General features: G+C 34.5%; 1 protein-coding gene and 1 long non-coding RNA gene across 3 annotated transcripts; both read left to right on the top strand.

Moving 5' to 3' along the window:
* The first annotated feature begins 921 nt into the window (after positions 1-921).
* On the top strand, positions 922-1,573 carry LOC141813950 (uncharacterized). The gene is made up of 2 exons (XR_012600415.1): positions 922-1,090; positions 1,232-1,573. It is a non-coding gene; the product is annotated as an uncharacterized LOC141813950 (long non-coding RNA).
* A 3,690-nt stretch (positions 1,574-5,263) lies between these two features.
* On the top strand, positions 5,264-15,580 carry LOC141813750 (putative inactive purple acid phosphatase 16). 2 transcript variants are annotated; one of them, XM_074701734.1, is made up of 5 exons: positions 5,264-5,637; positions 6,637-6,861; positions 7,635-7,725; positions 11,870-12,044; positions 15,209-15,580. In XM_074701734.1, the coding sequence occupies exons 1-5, from the start codon at positions 5,358-5,360 to the stop codon at positions 15,419-15,421; spliced, it is 984 nt and encodes a 327-aa protein (XP_074557835.1). In that variant the 5' UTR covers positions 5,264-5,357; the 3' UTR covers positions 15,422-15,580. The 2 variants fall into 2 exon arrangements, with proteins under 2 accessions (XP_074557835.1, XP_074557834.1); XM_074701733.1 differs by having other exon boundaries at positions 7,449-7,725.
* The last annotated feature ends 2,733 nt before the right edge of the window (positions 15,581-18,313 follow it).

The raw sequence follows: 18,313 nt of genomic DNA, 5'->3' as shown, positions 1-18,313 counted from the left end.
GAAAATTGTACGATTAGAATAATATATGACACAAAACATAAAGACAATGAAATCGAAAATAAACCAACTAGGAATCAACGGGACTGTGCCTCTTCATAAACCGTTTCAACACTTCCAAAATCTAAAAGTCTAAATTTCAAATTTAAGGAATTGAAAACGAATTTAAATTCAAAATTTTCGATATTAACCCTTAGTTAGTTGAAATAACGATTTGTCAATCCCCGAAGTTATTTTTCTTCAACCTTGTTCAAGAATACAACACAACTTAATTAATCAGCTCAAAATTTTTGACCATGAATGTCCAAAAATCAAATCAATCAAAAAGTGAGTTAGGTTCTACTTTCATTTACGGTGCATCACAATCTCTGAAATTACATTGTAGGTTTTGAAATTAGCTTAAATTTCTTAAAATCATAATTTTTTATGATAAAAATCCACGACGATAATAACAAAAATACGTCACGCATTTACATTGTGAGAAAAGGGCTAACAGGCTCTTTCCAAATCATAATATTTCTTTTTAAAAATGGTACGAATTAATAATAACTTAGATCAAGAGTTTTTCAAATATTAATCAGGAAAGACGAGGAATTGACCGATCAAAATGGATGCGAAGTCAGAGACTATCTTAAAGGAAAAATAGAGAAAGAAACGAAATCATATATATTTTAATTTTAATTAATATTAATTTTATATTATATTAATTAATTTTATACATGTACGAACAGCTTCGCTGCCAATCGACCATCAATTTCCTTTCATTGTCTTGTGTTTTTTTAATAGATTGTTTTTTTTTACATTAATTCTGAAGAATAGTAGCTGAAGATTGACTGTTAGGAAAGAAAGGTAGATGAGCTTTCTCCTGCTTCATGTCTTATTATAAATCCCCCAATCTACTCTGAAACAAAGGCACACAACACAAGTTGTTCATCGTCCTCTCCTCTGCTCGTTTCTGTTTATCGTTTGAAGTTTTGATCTGCTTCTTCATGGGGCCTGGAGGGCCACCAGGTCCTGGCCCAGGGTGGGCCCCTCTCCCTGGAGGTCCAGGATGGGGACCCGGACCTGGTTTCGGTGGCTTCATACCCTCATGGTTAGTTCTCCTTCCTACTGCACACATCTGCTCTGCCTCTTCAAGTAACACCCAAGTTACTCCATGATCCAATCTTTAAAATTATCATTTAAAATTATTTTAATTTTTATTAATTAATTAATTAATTTGGTTGGATTGCAGTTTTTACTTCCTGTGCTGCTGCTGCTTGCTTCAGGAATGCTGTGGCCCTTTTTTTGGAGGACCTCGAGGGCCTCCTGGCCCTCCTCCCTTTTGAAGTAAACAAGATCGTAGAGAAAGACTGTTCAGAAAAGTTACTTTTGCAATAAAAAAAAAGGGGGCTTTTGTAGTGTCTTATCCGATGTATTAAGTTGTTTGTTCTGAGAATAAGTGTGTGGTTTGTTGAACTTATTATCAAATTCGCTATAACTATCAACTCTAAGACAGTGCTATTATGTACGAGTCACAAAGGTTGTTTCAAACCTTGATATTTGAAGCAATGAATATGTCGTTTTGAAACGGAGTTGGAAATTTGATATCGAATAAGGCTTTGACTCCATCCTTGATGTTGTTCAATTAGTTGATCATCGTATTGAACATGAAGTCTATCTCTTCTGTAAAAAGTGGAATCCGTCACTTTAACGGTCCCACACGATCGGTCTCATGATCATTTGTGAATAAGTAAATCGGGAAACTGCAGTTTGTCATGGCGCAGGAGGGTATTGCCTGGTTTCGCCAAGATTCGAACCCTTATCCTCTTCTGCAACTCTGCTGCGTCGTAACCAACTCAGCTATGCCCCGGGGGTAAAATTGTAGTGGGTAAACTTTTTATAGTGATCGGCCCCACCGCCGAAACGATCCCATATCAGAAAACCTCCTAAGGGATTTTTTGGAGGCACGGTACCACTATATTGATAAGAGCATACTACCTCAACAACACCTCAGCCAACAAATACATGTTGCTAAGACTTGAATCGCACAGCAGAAACTGTAGTGGGTAAACTTTTTATAGTGATCGACCCCACCGCCGAAACGGTCCCATATCAGAAAACCCCCTAAGAGATTTTTTGGAAGCACGATACCACTATGTTGATAAGAGCATACAGTCTCAACAGCACCTCAGCCAACAAATACATGTTGCTAAGACTTGAATCGCACAACACCTCAACCAACAAATATATGTTGCTAAGAGGATTCGAACCCGAAGTCTATCTCTTCTGCATAAAGGTGGAATCTACCACCTTAGCGGCCCCACACGATCACCGAAGTCTATCTCTTCTGCAAAAGGTGGAATCCGTCACCTTAGCGGCCCCACACGATCGGCCCTACGACCATTTGTGAGGAGGTAAATCGAGAAACTGTAGTTGATCACGACGCAAGAGGGTATTGCCTAGCTTCGCCAGGATTTGAACAATCCAAAGTCTATCTCTTCTGCAAAAAGGTAGAATCCGCCACCTTAACGGTTCCACACGGTCGGCCTCACGACCGTCATCCGAAGTCTATCTCAAACTATACGACAAAGGATGGAAATGTTTTTTCATGAATTGAGATATATAAATTTTACGCGTGCTGATGCTGAGTATGATTTAAACTTCGATTCTTTTATTATTTTTTAAATATTTTATCACTATATCATATATGAGAACGAAAAGATCTTTTTCTAATTGAATATGAAGGCGACTAAGATGTTTTTTTTTATACTCATAATGATATTGAAATACTAGGTCAATCTATTGCTCAAAGTTAGATTAGAAGTACTATCCCCATCAATTATGTAGATTCAAATAGAATAAAGGACTAACATGTTATTTTCCTTTAGGAAAATATGAAAATATTCGATGAAAATTTTATATTAATTATGAAAGAATAGTGTTCTTTCCCTTTAGGAAAATTTTATTTTTAGATTTAAAAATAAAGTTTACTTAAAATATGAAAAAAAAAATTTAATTATTTTTTTAAAATTAATATGTATATCTTTGATTCTTAATTGTTTGTTCTTCATTTTAAATAATAAAATAAAAAAACACTACTAAAATAAAAGGCAAGCCAAATAAAGTTGCAAGATGCAACAATGCACACCTCATGAGCAATTATATTTTTTTAATTTTAATTTTTTTAATGTATTTAATACTATAATTCAACTTTGAAATCCTAAAGAAAAAATTTTAAATATCTTAATCATAAGTAAAAAAATAAAAAATAAAAATATCACTATTCATAATTCGGACGCTTAGAATCTTTTTGAGCGCTCCAAATATTCTATCACAGATAAGTTACGTATTATAAGATGTGTAGATATCAAATTCTTATATATATATTGTTATTTCAATTTCAATTTTTTTTTATTTTAATGACCTAAAAGATGTATTTAAAAAATATATAACTAATTTTGCTTCTCAAATATAAAACTAAAATTGTTTGGTTTCACATGCTTGGAGTGCAAATGAATTGAGAATGACTGTAAAAAAATATTAATTCATATTTAAGTTTATCAAATTCGAATCCAATTCAAACATATTTGAATGTTTTTAATAGAATTCAAACATATAATATTTTATTTGATTGTTTAAGGACTAGAGTCAAATTTAAATCAATTATGATATTTTTATATAAATTTTAATTTAAATATATTTAAATTAAGATTTAAATAATTTTACTAAATTTAAATTTAAATCAGTTAGAATTATATTTTAATTTATTCAAATTATAATCTAGATAATTTAAATAAGATACTTTTCATCTCATCTGTAAATTTTACATGATTAATTCCAAGACTATCAGAAAGTAAATTGAAAAAGCTAAACATATTACATGCATTCGCTTCGCTCAATTAGTCTGACTCATACATTTGACCCACCCACCTAACTTATCGGCGGGCCCACCCACTTAACTTATTTAATCCATTTCTTAAAAATAATTTTCTTAAAAAGAAAAATGCTGGAAACCATGGGCGTTCAGACGTTGACCATCTAACAAACTCTCAATCATAAACTTCAACATCTTCACATCTCCTTCTTCCTCAACCTCCTCCTCTGCTTCTCCCTCCCTCCCTCCCCCTTTCTTCTGATCTGCCATGGGGAAATTTTGCTGTGGCTCCGAGGACGAGGACGAGGGCGGCGGCCTCGGCATCGACATGACTGGATTTCTCGTCGCCGCAGTCATCGCCCTGGTGCTGATTCTTCTCTGCTCCCAGCAACCTCGCCGGCGCACCATGGTCACCGTTTGCCCCTGATGCTAAACAACATGTTAATTTCCTTTCAATTTGTTTCCTTTAAATTAAACTGTGGTTGATCTGGATATGAAATTCGACGTTGATACTGTGGTTGCGCGGTTTAAAGTTTATGTTTTTGGGCATCAATTTTTCTGCAAAATTTTGGATTTTTTTAGTTTTCTCTTTTGGTGCTGATGAAAATGGAAGAGATCCGATGAATCTTTATTCGATGTTGAATAAATTGCATACAATCGATTGTAGTTTCTGTTTACTTAAGGTTTCTGGTATCCTCATGCTGCAAAAGGTTGGAACCGCCAAAGCGGCCCCCCACTCCGGCCCCACAAGTATGAGGGGGAGTAAATCACGGTTAATGCGGGACTGGCTAGGGCATGGTGGCTGAGGGAATTGGAAACATGACACAGATTGATGTTATCGCAAATGCAACCATGAGCCCTCGAACCGCCCACCTCATGCTGCAAGCATCCACGCCCTGACCAGCTGACCCCGCCCGTGGGAGCAAGGTTTCTGGTATCCTCATTCTGCAAAAAGGTTGGAATCCGCCAAACCTGGCGGCCCCACACGATCGGCCCCCCGACCATCTGTGGAGAGGTAAATCACGGTGAATGCGGGACTGGCCAGAGCACGGGGCCCGAAGGATTTGCACAGGACACCAGATTGATATTATCGCAAATGGAGCCCTGGACCTTCGAACCACTCACCTCATTCTGCAAGCAACCGTGCCCTGACCAGCTGACCCCGCCCGTGGGGGCAAGGTTTCTGGTATCCTCGAGTCTGAAGCAGGGAGGGGAAAGAAAGAGAGGGAGGAGATGGAAAGGGGAAGAGTCGAAACCTGTTTAGTTTGAGGTTATTTCATAGTTATTATAATAATATTAAAAATAAAAATATTTTTTAAAAATAAAAATATATAGAATAGGATGTTGTTTTGATAATAAATAAAAGAAATTAGTGCATTACAAGTTCAGCATTCTTGAGGGATCAGCGGCGGAATATTCTCTCATCGTACTTGGTTTAGTTGTCGGCGAAGCGACGAGGCAGTCGCCTTCGAGTGTGTGATTTCGCTGCCGGCGGCGATACTGGATGGATCGAGCTCACTGCGTCGCCCTTGTTCTTCTCGTCCTCCTCTTCGTCTGCGTCGTCGTGGTGATCACTCTTGTCGTCTTGTCCAGCCGGCGCCAGGATCCGTTCGACCCCCTTCCGAACACGAAACCGCTCCGGTTCTCTGCTGATGGATCTCCCTTCAAGATCGCGCTCTTCGCCGATCTCCACTATGGCGAGAATGCGTGGACGGACTGGGGCCCCGCGCAGGACGATAACTCCGATCGAGTCATGTCGGCGGTGATCGACGCGGAGGATCCAGGTCATAGATCTAATAGTTTTTGACAGTAAATGGCTTAAAATTAACCGTTCATAGAATGCAGTCTTCACATAAGCTTGCTTTTTAGCATGTCTCCATTCTCAAGATTCAAGAACGAGATATGAGTACTATGTTTGGGCATTGTGCGATTCACACCAATATTATAGCATCAATTGCGTTGATATAAAGTCAATGTACCTTTTGCTGATTTCTCAGTTTTCTGAAGCGAATGCAAGTGAGCAAATTTGACAAGCGGGAGAGGGAAGAAAAGGAACTTGTTTCTTTTATAGAATTTATGATTATTGTCAAGCTCACTAGAGAATCTTATTATCCGATGACCAAATGAAAAGAAAGAAAAGTAGAAGAGGGTAAGCTAAAAGAAAAACAAGAGAGAAGTGAACAAGGGAAGAGAAATACAATTATATATGGAAATTGGAATCATAAAATTTAGCATCATTTTATAATTGTGTATGTTGAAGTCTTGCAGAATTTAAATTTGAAGATGATGGATTTATTTGTGCAATAGTTGGCTGCTATGGTGCTCGATAGCAACTTCCAATATATTCTGTGAAATGAAGATAAATATTGTCATTTTCGTTTGGACTTTCAAGTGTGGTGTTTTGTGATTCATAGTTATGTCAATATATTGTTTCTCAAAACTTGTTGTTAAAATTTTTTGTGTGTGTACCTTGTGCAAAAACTGTTCTGATTTCATGAGCTTTGAAAACCTTTTATATTTTTTTGTTTGATTCATGGTATTTGTTTTTCTGTTAAACCTCCCTGATTCTTATCTCGACTACTATCTATTTGCTTTTACACGTACAGCTTAGTGCTTAATACATATGATCAATTCCCACATATTTATCTAGTGTGTGGTACATGCTTTGGCTTTCCATTCAGCTCCACTATTTTATTGAAGCTGAATGAAAAACTCTGCTCTACCCTCCTCATATTCGTGGGGTTGATGATCATTTATGAAATTTCAAATTTCTTTACTTGCAGACTTTGTGATCTATTTGGGGGATGTTATTACTGCGAACAACCTACCAATTCCTAATGCATCCTTGTATTGGGATAGGGCTCTTTCTTTAACAAGAAACAAATGGAAACCTTGGTCTACTGTGCTTGGCAATCATGATGATGCTCTATTTGAGTGGCCATCTGAATGGTTTTCAGCCACTGGTATTCCACAGGTCAATTGTCCAAAAACAAATGTGCCATTTTCAGGTAAAAAGGGCCAGAAAGTTTTCATATGTTTTCATATTTACTGCCACGCTTTTATCTTAAGCTAATTCATTTAACAGTACTAGCAAAATTTGTCAAGCAAAAACTTTAGTTCAGTCTATCATAGAAGTAATTCTAGATTAGTGAATCACAACTTGTTTCTACCTTTAAACTTATATACACATGCTCTTCAAATAATTTAATAAGGGTAGCTCAATGCATAAAGCTCCCACCAATTGAGGGTTCTGGAGAAGGGTCGAATCACATTGGGTCTATTGTATGTAGTCTTATCTTGTATTGCAAGAGGCTATTTCCATGACTTGAATTCGTGATCACAAGATCACATGGTAACAATTTTACCGTTGCACCAAAGCTCTCTTTCAAATAATTTATTGTCCTAGTTAATTTTTGGTTGCATAACATAGCCAAAATTTATTTGCTCATCTAAATTCAGGATTCTTCCAACATCTGCAATATTTTATTCCATTAACAATTACAAAATCATATCTCAAAGTGTCTGTAGATGGACTGAATTATGGGAAGATAGTTTTTACTGGAAGCATATTAATGATGCATGCCATGACTTGCAGGAGATACTGATTGCAGTTTTAAGGGAACAACAAGAATCGAGTTGATCAGTACTGAAATTAATAACAATGTGTTATCTCATACCACCAGTGGTCCTAAAACCCTTTGGCCTAGTGTTTCGAACTATGTATTACGAGTGTCTTCCTGCAATGATACAATGCCTCCGGTTGTATTTTTCTATTTCCTAGATTCGGGTGGTGGTTCATACCCAGAAGTTGTATCTAAGGCTCAGGCAAAATGGTTCAAGAGACAATCGAAGAGGATCAACCCAAACGCAAGGTACATGGCAATATGCCTTTGCTTTAAGTTCTAATATGAATTTTATGCTTGGTAATTTTGATTTGGGAGCATCTCAGGTTATCTTTTGGCATATACCAAGAGGACTTACCAGAAGTAGCTCCGGTGACTACTATGCAAATTCATGCACCATGTGTTGGTTCCATCAACAAAGAAAAAGTGGCTCCCCAAAAAGCAGAATGGGGAATCATGGATATCCTAGTATCAAGGGCTTCTGTTAAGGTACCAAAACATCACATACAACAGGGTTCATGCATTAGTAATGTTATGTTTTTAAATTTTTTATTATCATTTCCATTAAAACATAATTGAACTTAGGCTAAAGGAAACCTCTACTAAGCTAAAGGAAAAAATTCTAAATTTCTCATGCTTTATGAATCTAAGTGAAGCAATACACACCTAGCAAGATATAAAATGCCTAGACCAGTGTGTGAAGTCGCTGGAAAAGATAAAACAAAAAAAATATGATATTTGATAGCTATTAGGTATAACTTCAATAGGTGAAAAAAGGTGATTGAATAGGGACAAAGCAAGTTGGAATGGTATGAAATGTTCACAAGTTAAAACTATTACAGTGAAGATGTAATGGGTAGAGGAAGATGAAAGAAAACTATTAGTTAATGTATAAAAAAATATTTAGTTGATTGAACTACTATTGATATAGCTGAAGAATTCATGGAAAGAAAATATTTTATAACATTGTATTTCATAATAACAATTATATGGATTATGAAACTCGAAACAAAAAAATCCTAAACACATTTAATTATATGTAAACAACTAATTTTACACCTAAAGCATAGGAACTTTGTCCGAGTTATATATATATATATATATATATATATATATATATATATATATTATATAATGAAGGGATAAAACATAGCCAGCTCTAAATAGACCTGGCCTGGACCCAGCCTGGATCGGGTCAACGGGCCGAGTACTGGTTGACCCAGTTCACGAGCCGAAATCGTGATCGGCCCGGCAAGGTGTCGGATCAATTATGGTTCCAACCCATTAAAAACCTCCGGTTCGAGTTTTTTTTTTTTTGGGAGGGAGTGTGTGTGACCATTAACCAGTAGTTCTAAACGGTAGGTAGCCATTGTTTTTAATTTTTTTCAATGGTTAAGCTCATTTAACTGTTTTTTATCAAAGACTATGATTTAGTGTTTACTATTCTCCAAACTCTATAAATAGAGAGATCATTTCATTGTTTCCACACACATCTTCTCTACTCTCATTTTCAATTCCGCAATCTCTACATGCTTTCGACTCCAGTTTTACACGCTTTTGACTTCCATTTTCAAATTCTGACTACAATGGAGGAGGCTATGAAGTAGAGCCATCAATTTGGGTTGGGCCCACCCCGCTAAATAATTTAAGTGGATCGGGTTGAAATTTTATCAACCTATTTTAAGGTTAGCCGACCCATCTAGGCTCGCGACCCACGTGGGTCGGCTCGTAGCGGACTTGGGTTGGTCCGTAGGTTGAGATTTTTTTTTTTCAAAATTTAAAATTAAAGTAGAAAATTCGATGGACTAGTATTTAAACTGCAATCCAAACTTAAAACTTTCAACTTACTCGTTTAAACTGTAATCCAAACTTAAAATTTTCAATATTTTCTGTACTTTTTTATTTTTTGATAGGTCCGTGAATTGACTCGCCTAACTCGCAACCCGTATTAGGTTAGGTTGGAGATTCCTAACCCGCCAAGTTGGGGAGCCGGCCTACTTGGCCCCGTCCTGCCATATGATGGGTTTCTGACGGGTTGACAGCTCCTCGGATTCACTATTTCCTTGCCAACCCCCAACTAATAGTTTTATACATTAACTACTTGGCCCTCGAGGAGCTTCATCATCTCAATCTTAGAGGGGCAAGGAAATAGTGAATCCGAATGAGGAACTCAACCTCAACATTCACTCCACCAATGAATATGAGACTAAGCAACTTTCGATACCCGAAATACGAGGAAGTACAGATGCAATTACTTCTAAGGTTCAAGAAGTTCCACCTTTAAAATCTACTAATTTTATTAAACATTTTGATAACGTCATTCTTCCGTCGGGAGAATTGAGTGCAAAATATAAGCACTGCAATGCTTCCTATAAATTCCAAGTCGACGGGGGCTATGGGTCATTAAAACGACACGTAGAAACAAAGTACCCGACGGAATATAGAATTGACCGTTCTCAAGCACAATTATCTAAATTTTCCACTAGTGGACGTATTGATTTTGATTTATTTTTATATTTTGATAATAAATTATGAAAATCATTAGCTTGATTTGTTTCCGTAAAACATTTTTCATTTAGTTCTGGATCTAAACGCATTTTTAAAGATTTTTGCAAAAAATCTCTTAATTCATTTGCTAAACGTGTTTCTAGAACTATACTTACTCGTACGATTAAAAATTAGTAAAACAAGATAAACATATTTAATTAAAGAATTTAATAAATTAAATAATAAATTTTCTTTATATTCTGATATTTGGAGTGATCGTTGACAAACACATTCATATATGGATTTGTATATGGATGTGACTTGCCATTAGATCGATAACTCTTAGAATATCCAAAAAATATTGTTAACTTATAGAGTTTTTGATGATGACTTTCATCGTTATGTCATATTTGTTTCTCATAACTTGTTGTTAAAATTTTTTGTGTGTGTACCTTGTGCAAAAACTGTTCTGATTTCATGAGCTTTGAAAACCTTTTATATTTTTTTGTTTTGATTCATGGTATTTGTTTTTCTGTTAAACCTCCCTGATTCTTGTCTCGACTACTATCTATTTTCTTTTACATGTACAGCTTATGCTTAATACATATGATCAATTCCCACATATTTATCTAGTGTGTGGTACATGATTTGGCTTTCCATTCAGCTCCACTATTTTATTGAAGCTGAATAAAAACTATATTCGTGGGGTTGGTGATCATTTATGAAATTTCAAATTTCCTTACTTGCAGACTTTGTGATCTATTTGGGGGATGTTATTACTGCGAACAACCTACCAATTCCTAATGCATCCTTGTATTGGGATAGGGCTCTTTCTTTAACAAGAAACAAAGGGAAACCTTGGTCTACTGTGCTTGGCAATCATGATGATGCTCTATTTGAGTGGCCATCTGAGTGGTTTTCAGCCACTGGTATTCCACAGGTCAATTGTCCATCAGCAAATGTGCCATTTTCAGGTAAAAAGGGCCAGAAAGTTTTCATATGTTTTCATATTTACTGCCACGCTTTTATCTTAAACTAATTCATTTAACAGTACTAGCAAAATTTGTCAAGCAAAAACTTTAGTTCAGTCTATCATAGAAGTAATTCTAGATTAGTGAATCACAACTTGTTTCTACCTTTAAACTTATATACACATGCTCTTCAAATAATTTAATAAAGGGTAGCTCAATGCATAAAGCTCCACCAATTGAGGGTTCTGGAGAAGGGTCGAATCACATTGGGTCTATTGTATGTAGTCTTATCTTGTATTGCAAGAGGCTATTTCCATGACTTGAATTCGTGATCACAAGATCACATGGTAACAATTTTACCGTTGCACCAAAGCTCTCTTTCAAATAATTTATTGTCCTAGTTAATTTTTGGTTGCATAACATAGCCAAAATTTATTTGCTCATCTAAATTCAGGATTCTTCCAACATCTGCAAAATTTTATTCCATTAACAATTACAAAATCATATCTCAAAGTGTCTGTAGATGGACTGAATTATGGGAAGATAGTTTTTACTGGAAGCATATTAATGATGCATGCCATGACTTGCAGGAGATACTGATTGCAGTTTTAAGGGAACAACAAGAATCGAGTTGATCAGTACTGAAATTAATAACAATGTGTTATCTCGTACCACCAGTGGTCCTAAAACCCTTTGGCCTAGTGTTTCGAACTATGTATTACGAGTGTCTTCCTGCAATGATACAATGCTTCCGGTTGTATTTTTCTATTTCCTAGATTCGGGTGGTGGTTCATACCCAGAAGTTGTATCTAAGGCTCAGGCAAAATGGTTCAAGAGACAATTGAAGAGGATCAACCCAAACGCAAGGTACATGGCAATATGCCTTTGCTTTAAGTTCTAATATGAATTTTATGCTTGGTAATTTTGATTTGCAGCATTCCGGAGGTTATCTTTTGGCATATACCAAGTAGGGCTTACCAGAAAGTAGCTCCGGTGACTACTATGCAAATTCATGCACCATGTGTTGGTTCCATCAACAAAGAAAAAGTGGCTCCCCAAAAAGCAGAATGGGGAATCATGGATATCCTAGTATCAAGGGCTTCTGTTAAGGTACCAAAACATCACATACAATAGGTCTCAATGCATTAGTAATGTTAATGTTTTTAAAATTTTTTATTATCATTTCCATTAAAACATAATTGAACTTAGGCTAAAAGGAAACCTCTACTAAGCTAAAAGGAAAATTCTAAATTTCTCATGCTTTATGAATCTAAGTGAAGCAATACACACCTAGCAAGATATAAAATGCCTAGACCAGTGTGTGAAGTCGCTGGAAAAGATAAAACAAAAAAATACTTATATTTGATAGCTATTAGGTATAACTTCAGGTGAAAAAAGGTGATTGAATAGGAGAAAGCAAGTTGGGATGGTATGAAATGTTCACAAGTTAAAACTATTACAGTGAAGATGTAACGGGTAGAGGAAGATGAAAGAAACTATTAGTTAATGTATAAAAAAATATTTAGTTGATCTGAACTACTATTGATATAGCTGAAGAATTCATGGAAAGAAAATATTTTATAACATTGTATTTCATAAAGAACAATTATATGGATTATGAACTCGAAACAAAAAAATCCTAAACACATTTAATTATATGTAAACAACTAATTTTACACCTAAAGCATAGGAACTTTGTCCGAGTTATATATATATATATATATATATATATATATATATATATATATATATATATATATATATATATATATATATATATAATGAAGGGATAAAACATAGCCAGCTCTAAATAGACCTGGCCTGGACTCGTAATCGGGTCAACGGGCCGAGTACTGGTTGACCCAGTTCACGAGCTGGAACCGTGATCGGCCCGGCAAGGTGTCAGATCAATTATGGTTCCAACCCATTAAAAACCTCCGGTTCGAGTTTTTTTTTGGAGGGAGTGTGTGTGACCATTAACCAGTAGTTCTAAACGGTAGGTTGCCATTGTTTTTAATTTTTTTCAATGGTTAAGCTCATTTAACTGTTTTTTATCAATGACTATGATTTAGTGTTTACTACTCTCCAAACTCTATAAATAGAGAGATCATTTCATTGTTTCCACACACATCTTCTCTACTCTCATTTTCAATTCCGCAATCTCTACATGCTTTCGACTCCAGTTTTACACGTTTTCGACTTCCATTTTCAAATTTTGACTACAATGGAAGGAGGCTAAGAAGTAGAGCCATCAATTTGGGTTGGGCCCACCCCCCGCTAAATAATTTAAGTGGATCGGGTTGAAATTTTATCAACCTATTTTAAGGTAAGCCGACCCACCAAGGCTCGCGACCCACGTGGGTCGGTCCGTGGCGGACTTGGGTTGGTCCGTAGGTTGAGAATTTTTTTTTTCAAAATTTAAAATTAAAGTAGAAAACTCGATGGACTAGTATTTAAACCACAATCCAAACTTAAAACTTTCAACTTGACCCATTTAAACTGTAATCCAAACTTAAAATTTTTAATATTTTCTGTACTTTTTTATTTTTTGATAGGTCCGTGAATTGACCCGCCTAACTTGCAACCCGTCTTAGGTTAGGTTGGAGATTCTTAACCGGCCAAGTTGGGGAGCCGGCCTACTTGGTCCCATCCCGCCATATGATGGGTTTCTGACGGGTTGGCCCGCCCCACTATAGGGCAACTCGTTTGACAGCTCTACCGAGGAGCTTCATCATCTCGATCTTAGAGGGGCAAGGAAATAGTAAATCCGAATGAGGAATTCAACCTCAACATTCAATCCACCGATGATGAGACTGAGCAACTTTCGATACCCGAAATACGAGGAAGTACTAATGATACAACTGAACAACTTTTTATTTTTATTTTATTTTATTTTTCATTTAGTTTTAATGAATTTTTGTAATGTAGCATTAATTTTAAATGACAATAGTAATAATGAATTTTTATCTTCTTGTGTATTAGCAATGAAATCGAAATGAGAAAAATATTTTTTTCATATTTTTGAAATTTATTTAGTTATTTGTTTTAAGACCCTAGATATAAATTAGAAGTTTTACAAGAAATGTTAGTTTTGTATTATGATATTTTAATTCCGTTTAAATATTCTAATTCTCCTAGTCCTAATAATATTGTATATAATATTAGAAATTATTTATATGATATTTATAAAGAACATATATTATAAAATATGAAATAAAAATTAATATCTCTGAAATGCAAAATATTAGTAGTAGTAATTTAAAATTTACAAAAGCGCAATAATTTTTTTTAAAAGAATGGACGAAATGTTTTACAAGGATCCTCAAGTTTTATATAGGAACTTAAGAATTATTCTACGTTTTTTTTTATTTTAATGAAGTAAATAACGAAACGGATTTTGATATCCTAAAGTTGTGATCACTGAAGGCTCAAACCTTTCCCGTCTTGTCCATGATTGTCAAAGGAATTTTAACTTGTTCAATGTCAACCGTTGCTGTAGAATAGACGTTCAGTACTGGTGGTAACATATTAGATGAATAACGACGATCAACTTTGTCTCCCAACTCGTTGGAAATCCAAGCATTTCTCGATGAATGGACTAGAGTCGAAAAAAATCCAAGGAATGTAATATATGACGAAGTCGAAGAATTTGATATCGAAGAATGAATAATACGGGAACGGAAAATGGAAGTGAGTAGCACTACTTCTTTACTTCTTGAAGTAAAGGGTAAAAAGATAAGAGAACTATGTGTACTTTGATTCTCTTATACTCTAAGGGGATAGTAGTCAACTTAAATAAGTACAAATTCTTTTTAATTTTTATTTTAAAAATAAATTTATCATTTTAAATTTTGTTAATATAATAATATTGAACCGCGATGAATCATGAATCGAACCGTGAACCGTAACCGTCTTAGACGATTAAAATTAAAGGTCTATCTATTAGAAATCGTCGATCGTCGAATCGTCGATTTCAAATTTAGATCAAGTCTAGCCAGCCCTAAATGGTCGGGACTAAGGCAGTTTGCCAATGACAGTAACTAAAACAGAGTCATAAACTGCATCATTCTTGGTAGAGTGATGCTTTACTTGCGTCTGATGAATACGTTAGAAATCTAAAAGGAATGAATCTATACTTCTTTGCCTAATGATATGTTATTTATAAATTTAAAATAAATGAAGCTCTATTTTTAGTTTGTGTATGACTATAGTAGCAAATGACTTTCTTGTTCCCTATTGGGGGTTTTGTTTAACTTCTATTCACCATCTTGCAGGCAGTTTTTGCTGGGCACAACCATGGGTTGGACTGGTGCTGCCCTCACAAGAGTCTTTGGTTGTGCTTTGCTCGCCACACTGGTTATGGAGGATACGGCAATTGGTCAAGAGGATCAAGGATCATTTCGATAGTTGAACAACCATTCTCAATCACTTCTTGGATACGGATGGAGGATGGAACTGAACACAGCCGTGTTGTCTTGGCCCCTTGAATTGCTAGGGCAATTGCTTGTTTACGAACAAAGTAACTAAGGTCGTCAATTGTCATACGTGCTCATTGCTAAACTAGAAAGCCATTGCATTGTCCATAAAATTTGTTCTAGTCAGGAATGACAATACATGTAATCGATATAGAATGTGCTTACGAAATTCAACCCAAAAAAAGTGGCAAATAGTTATTGGATACAAGCAAGGTCGAGAGTGTCTTGAAGATCAACAAGCAGCCGAAAAGTATGGCTGGGGATTAATTCTGCTGATCTATCAAGGGACAAACTGTTCGATCAGACAACACAAAGTATATGGCACAGATTGGGCCACCACTCATAAGTTGATATTCTTTTGCGGGGAAAAATTAAAAAAGCAATCCTTTATTCCAAAATCATTCAAGGACGGTCATTTTAATTTTTTTGTATTATTATTTATTCAAATATCATTCGTAACTGTTTTTTTTGTATTTAATTTTTTTTTATTTAATTTTTAAACTGATTAAATAAATTTTAATAATTATGAAATCATAACAGCTATATATGTTGTAATAATTATAGTTTGTAAATGCTACAACAGTCAATGGGAGGTGAATATGATTAAATTTACATTGTAACAGTTGTAAAATCATAACTGCTACAACGTGAATATTTTTGAATATGTAAAATATACATGTAGTAGTGACTATAAAATTGTAGTCAATACAACATGAATATTTTTTAATATTAAATATATCAAATGCATTGTAACAACTACAATATAATAATTATTAAATCGTAACTATTATAACACATCTAATCAATTCAAAATTTAAGATTTAATACTGAATAGTATAAAATAATATTATAAAATATTTGAATAATTATATATGATTGAACAATAAAATAGATATTCTTTTAATAAAAAAATCAAAATAAGACGGTTCATTTGGTGATTTAAAAATAAAAAAGACATTTATTTTATTTTATTTTTTCTCTTCTTTTATCCCAAAAAGACATTATCCCAATAAGACGGTTTATTTTATTTTTCTCTTCTTTTACTCTGAAACCGGGGCCGGAACAAGGGGCTACCGGTGTGCCCCTCTGTTTCCATTTATATAGTTTATCAATTTTTGGATAAAAATTAAAAGCGAGCTCTTTTTTATTATTGGAATACTAAAAAAAGAGGCATTTCTCCTCATCCTCGTTCAATATATTTTTATTTTTAAAAATATTTTTATCTTCATATTATAATTATAATAATTATTTCAGTAAAAAATGAAATCCGTCATCTCAGCCGTCTCACAAGATCGACTTCATTATCATCTGTGAAGAGGTAAATTAAGAAGATCGACTTGAGGACTAAGGATCGCGTGGAGTATGAGCCTAACAAGTTGTGTGAGTTATGCCAACTTCATGAAGAAATCAACCACCATTTGTTTTTTGAATGTCCCAAGGTTTGTGAGGTATGGGGCAAAGTCAAGCATTGGCTTGGTATTAGACAAAATTTTACTTCTTTTGACGAGATGCAACAGGTTCTTGGACGACATTACAAGAATGAACGACGAAAAACCAAGGCGTGCTACTTCGGCATCTCTAGCTTGATATACTATATATGGGAGGCACATAATCGAAGGTGTTATCAAGGCATTATCCTGAATTTTGATTGGATTTTTTGCAAGGTGCAGGTCCATGTGTATCAGTTTGTAAATCTCAATCCACGGTAGTATCCAAGTTGTTGGTGGTTCTGTTCCTGAGATGAGATTGGTTTTGTGATCTGTGGTGCTTTGTATGACCTGTAGATGGACATGTAAGTGTTGTGATGTGGGGACATGTGGGGCTATGGTGTCTTGGTATTGGTGGTGTCATGAGTTTGATGTAGTTTCTTGTGTGATGGGTCATATATGTGTGCCTAACGGCTAGTGTTGTCTAGGCTATGATGCTAATCTTTTGATTGTACATTGGAGAAGTCTAACCTCTTTTTTATTTTATCTATATATGAACCATTTTTCAAAAAAATAAAAGTCAAAGTTGCTTCACTAAAATTCGACCCTTGTCCATTTCAATAATTATGCTTTATCATAACCAACTTAACTATCTCCCAAAGTATAATTATAATAATTATAATTCTTATATCTATTATAATTGATAAGTATTAATTAAAAATAAATTATCTATATTACAATAATTATGATTTATAATTATTATAATATAATATTGACTAGAGATGTTGCAGTATAACAATTATAATTTTTAATTATTATAATATAATATTTATTAGTATTGATTTAAAATAAATTATTTATGTTATAGTAGTTATGATTCATAATTAATTATATTGATTAGTGTTGATAGAGATGGAGTATCTATATTATAATATAATATTATAAAATATTTATATTTTAGTAGTTATTTTGTAATTATTATAATAATATTAAAAATAAAAATATATAGAATAAGATGTTGTTTTGATAATAAATAAAAGATTGATGATTCGAATAAAAAAATCCTCTTTTTATTTTTGCCTAACTTCTTTTTTTTTTTAAACTTTTTAAATATTTTGTACCTGAAACAAATGTTAATATAACTTTATCTCAAACAACTCATAATCTTATGTTAAGATAAGTGATTAGATCCTCCTCGTTTTAACTATTAGACTTTGTTATATGATAAAAAAAAGACTAAATTTCAGTCAGTTTTTCACCGATCCATCAAGGTAAATCGAGTCTGTCCGGTCCCAAAGTTTCTCACTGACCATCAGGATAAATTGGAAAACGCATACGGCGGCCAATCCAGATGCCCAACATATCCTTTAATTGCGTTCACCATTTGAAATTTTTTTTTTTCCCTGAGTCACAAATACGTCACCATACCTGCGGATATGACATACTATACATTAGTGCATCATACAACTTGAATATC

The sequence above is a fragment of the Curcuma longa genome, chromosome 20 (genome assembly GCF_044706935.1).
Source record: "Curcuma longa cultivar G26 ecotype Majalengka, Jawa Barat chromosome 20, ITB_CL_G26_1.1, whole genome shotgun sequence".
Taxonomy (NCBI): Eukaryota; Viridiplantae; Streptophyta; class Magnoliopsida; order Zingiberales; family Zingiberaceae; genus Curcuma; species Curcuma longa.
This window is presented reverse-complemented; position numbering and strand designations above follow the sequence as displayed.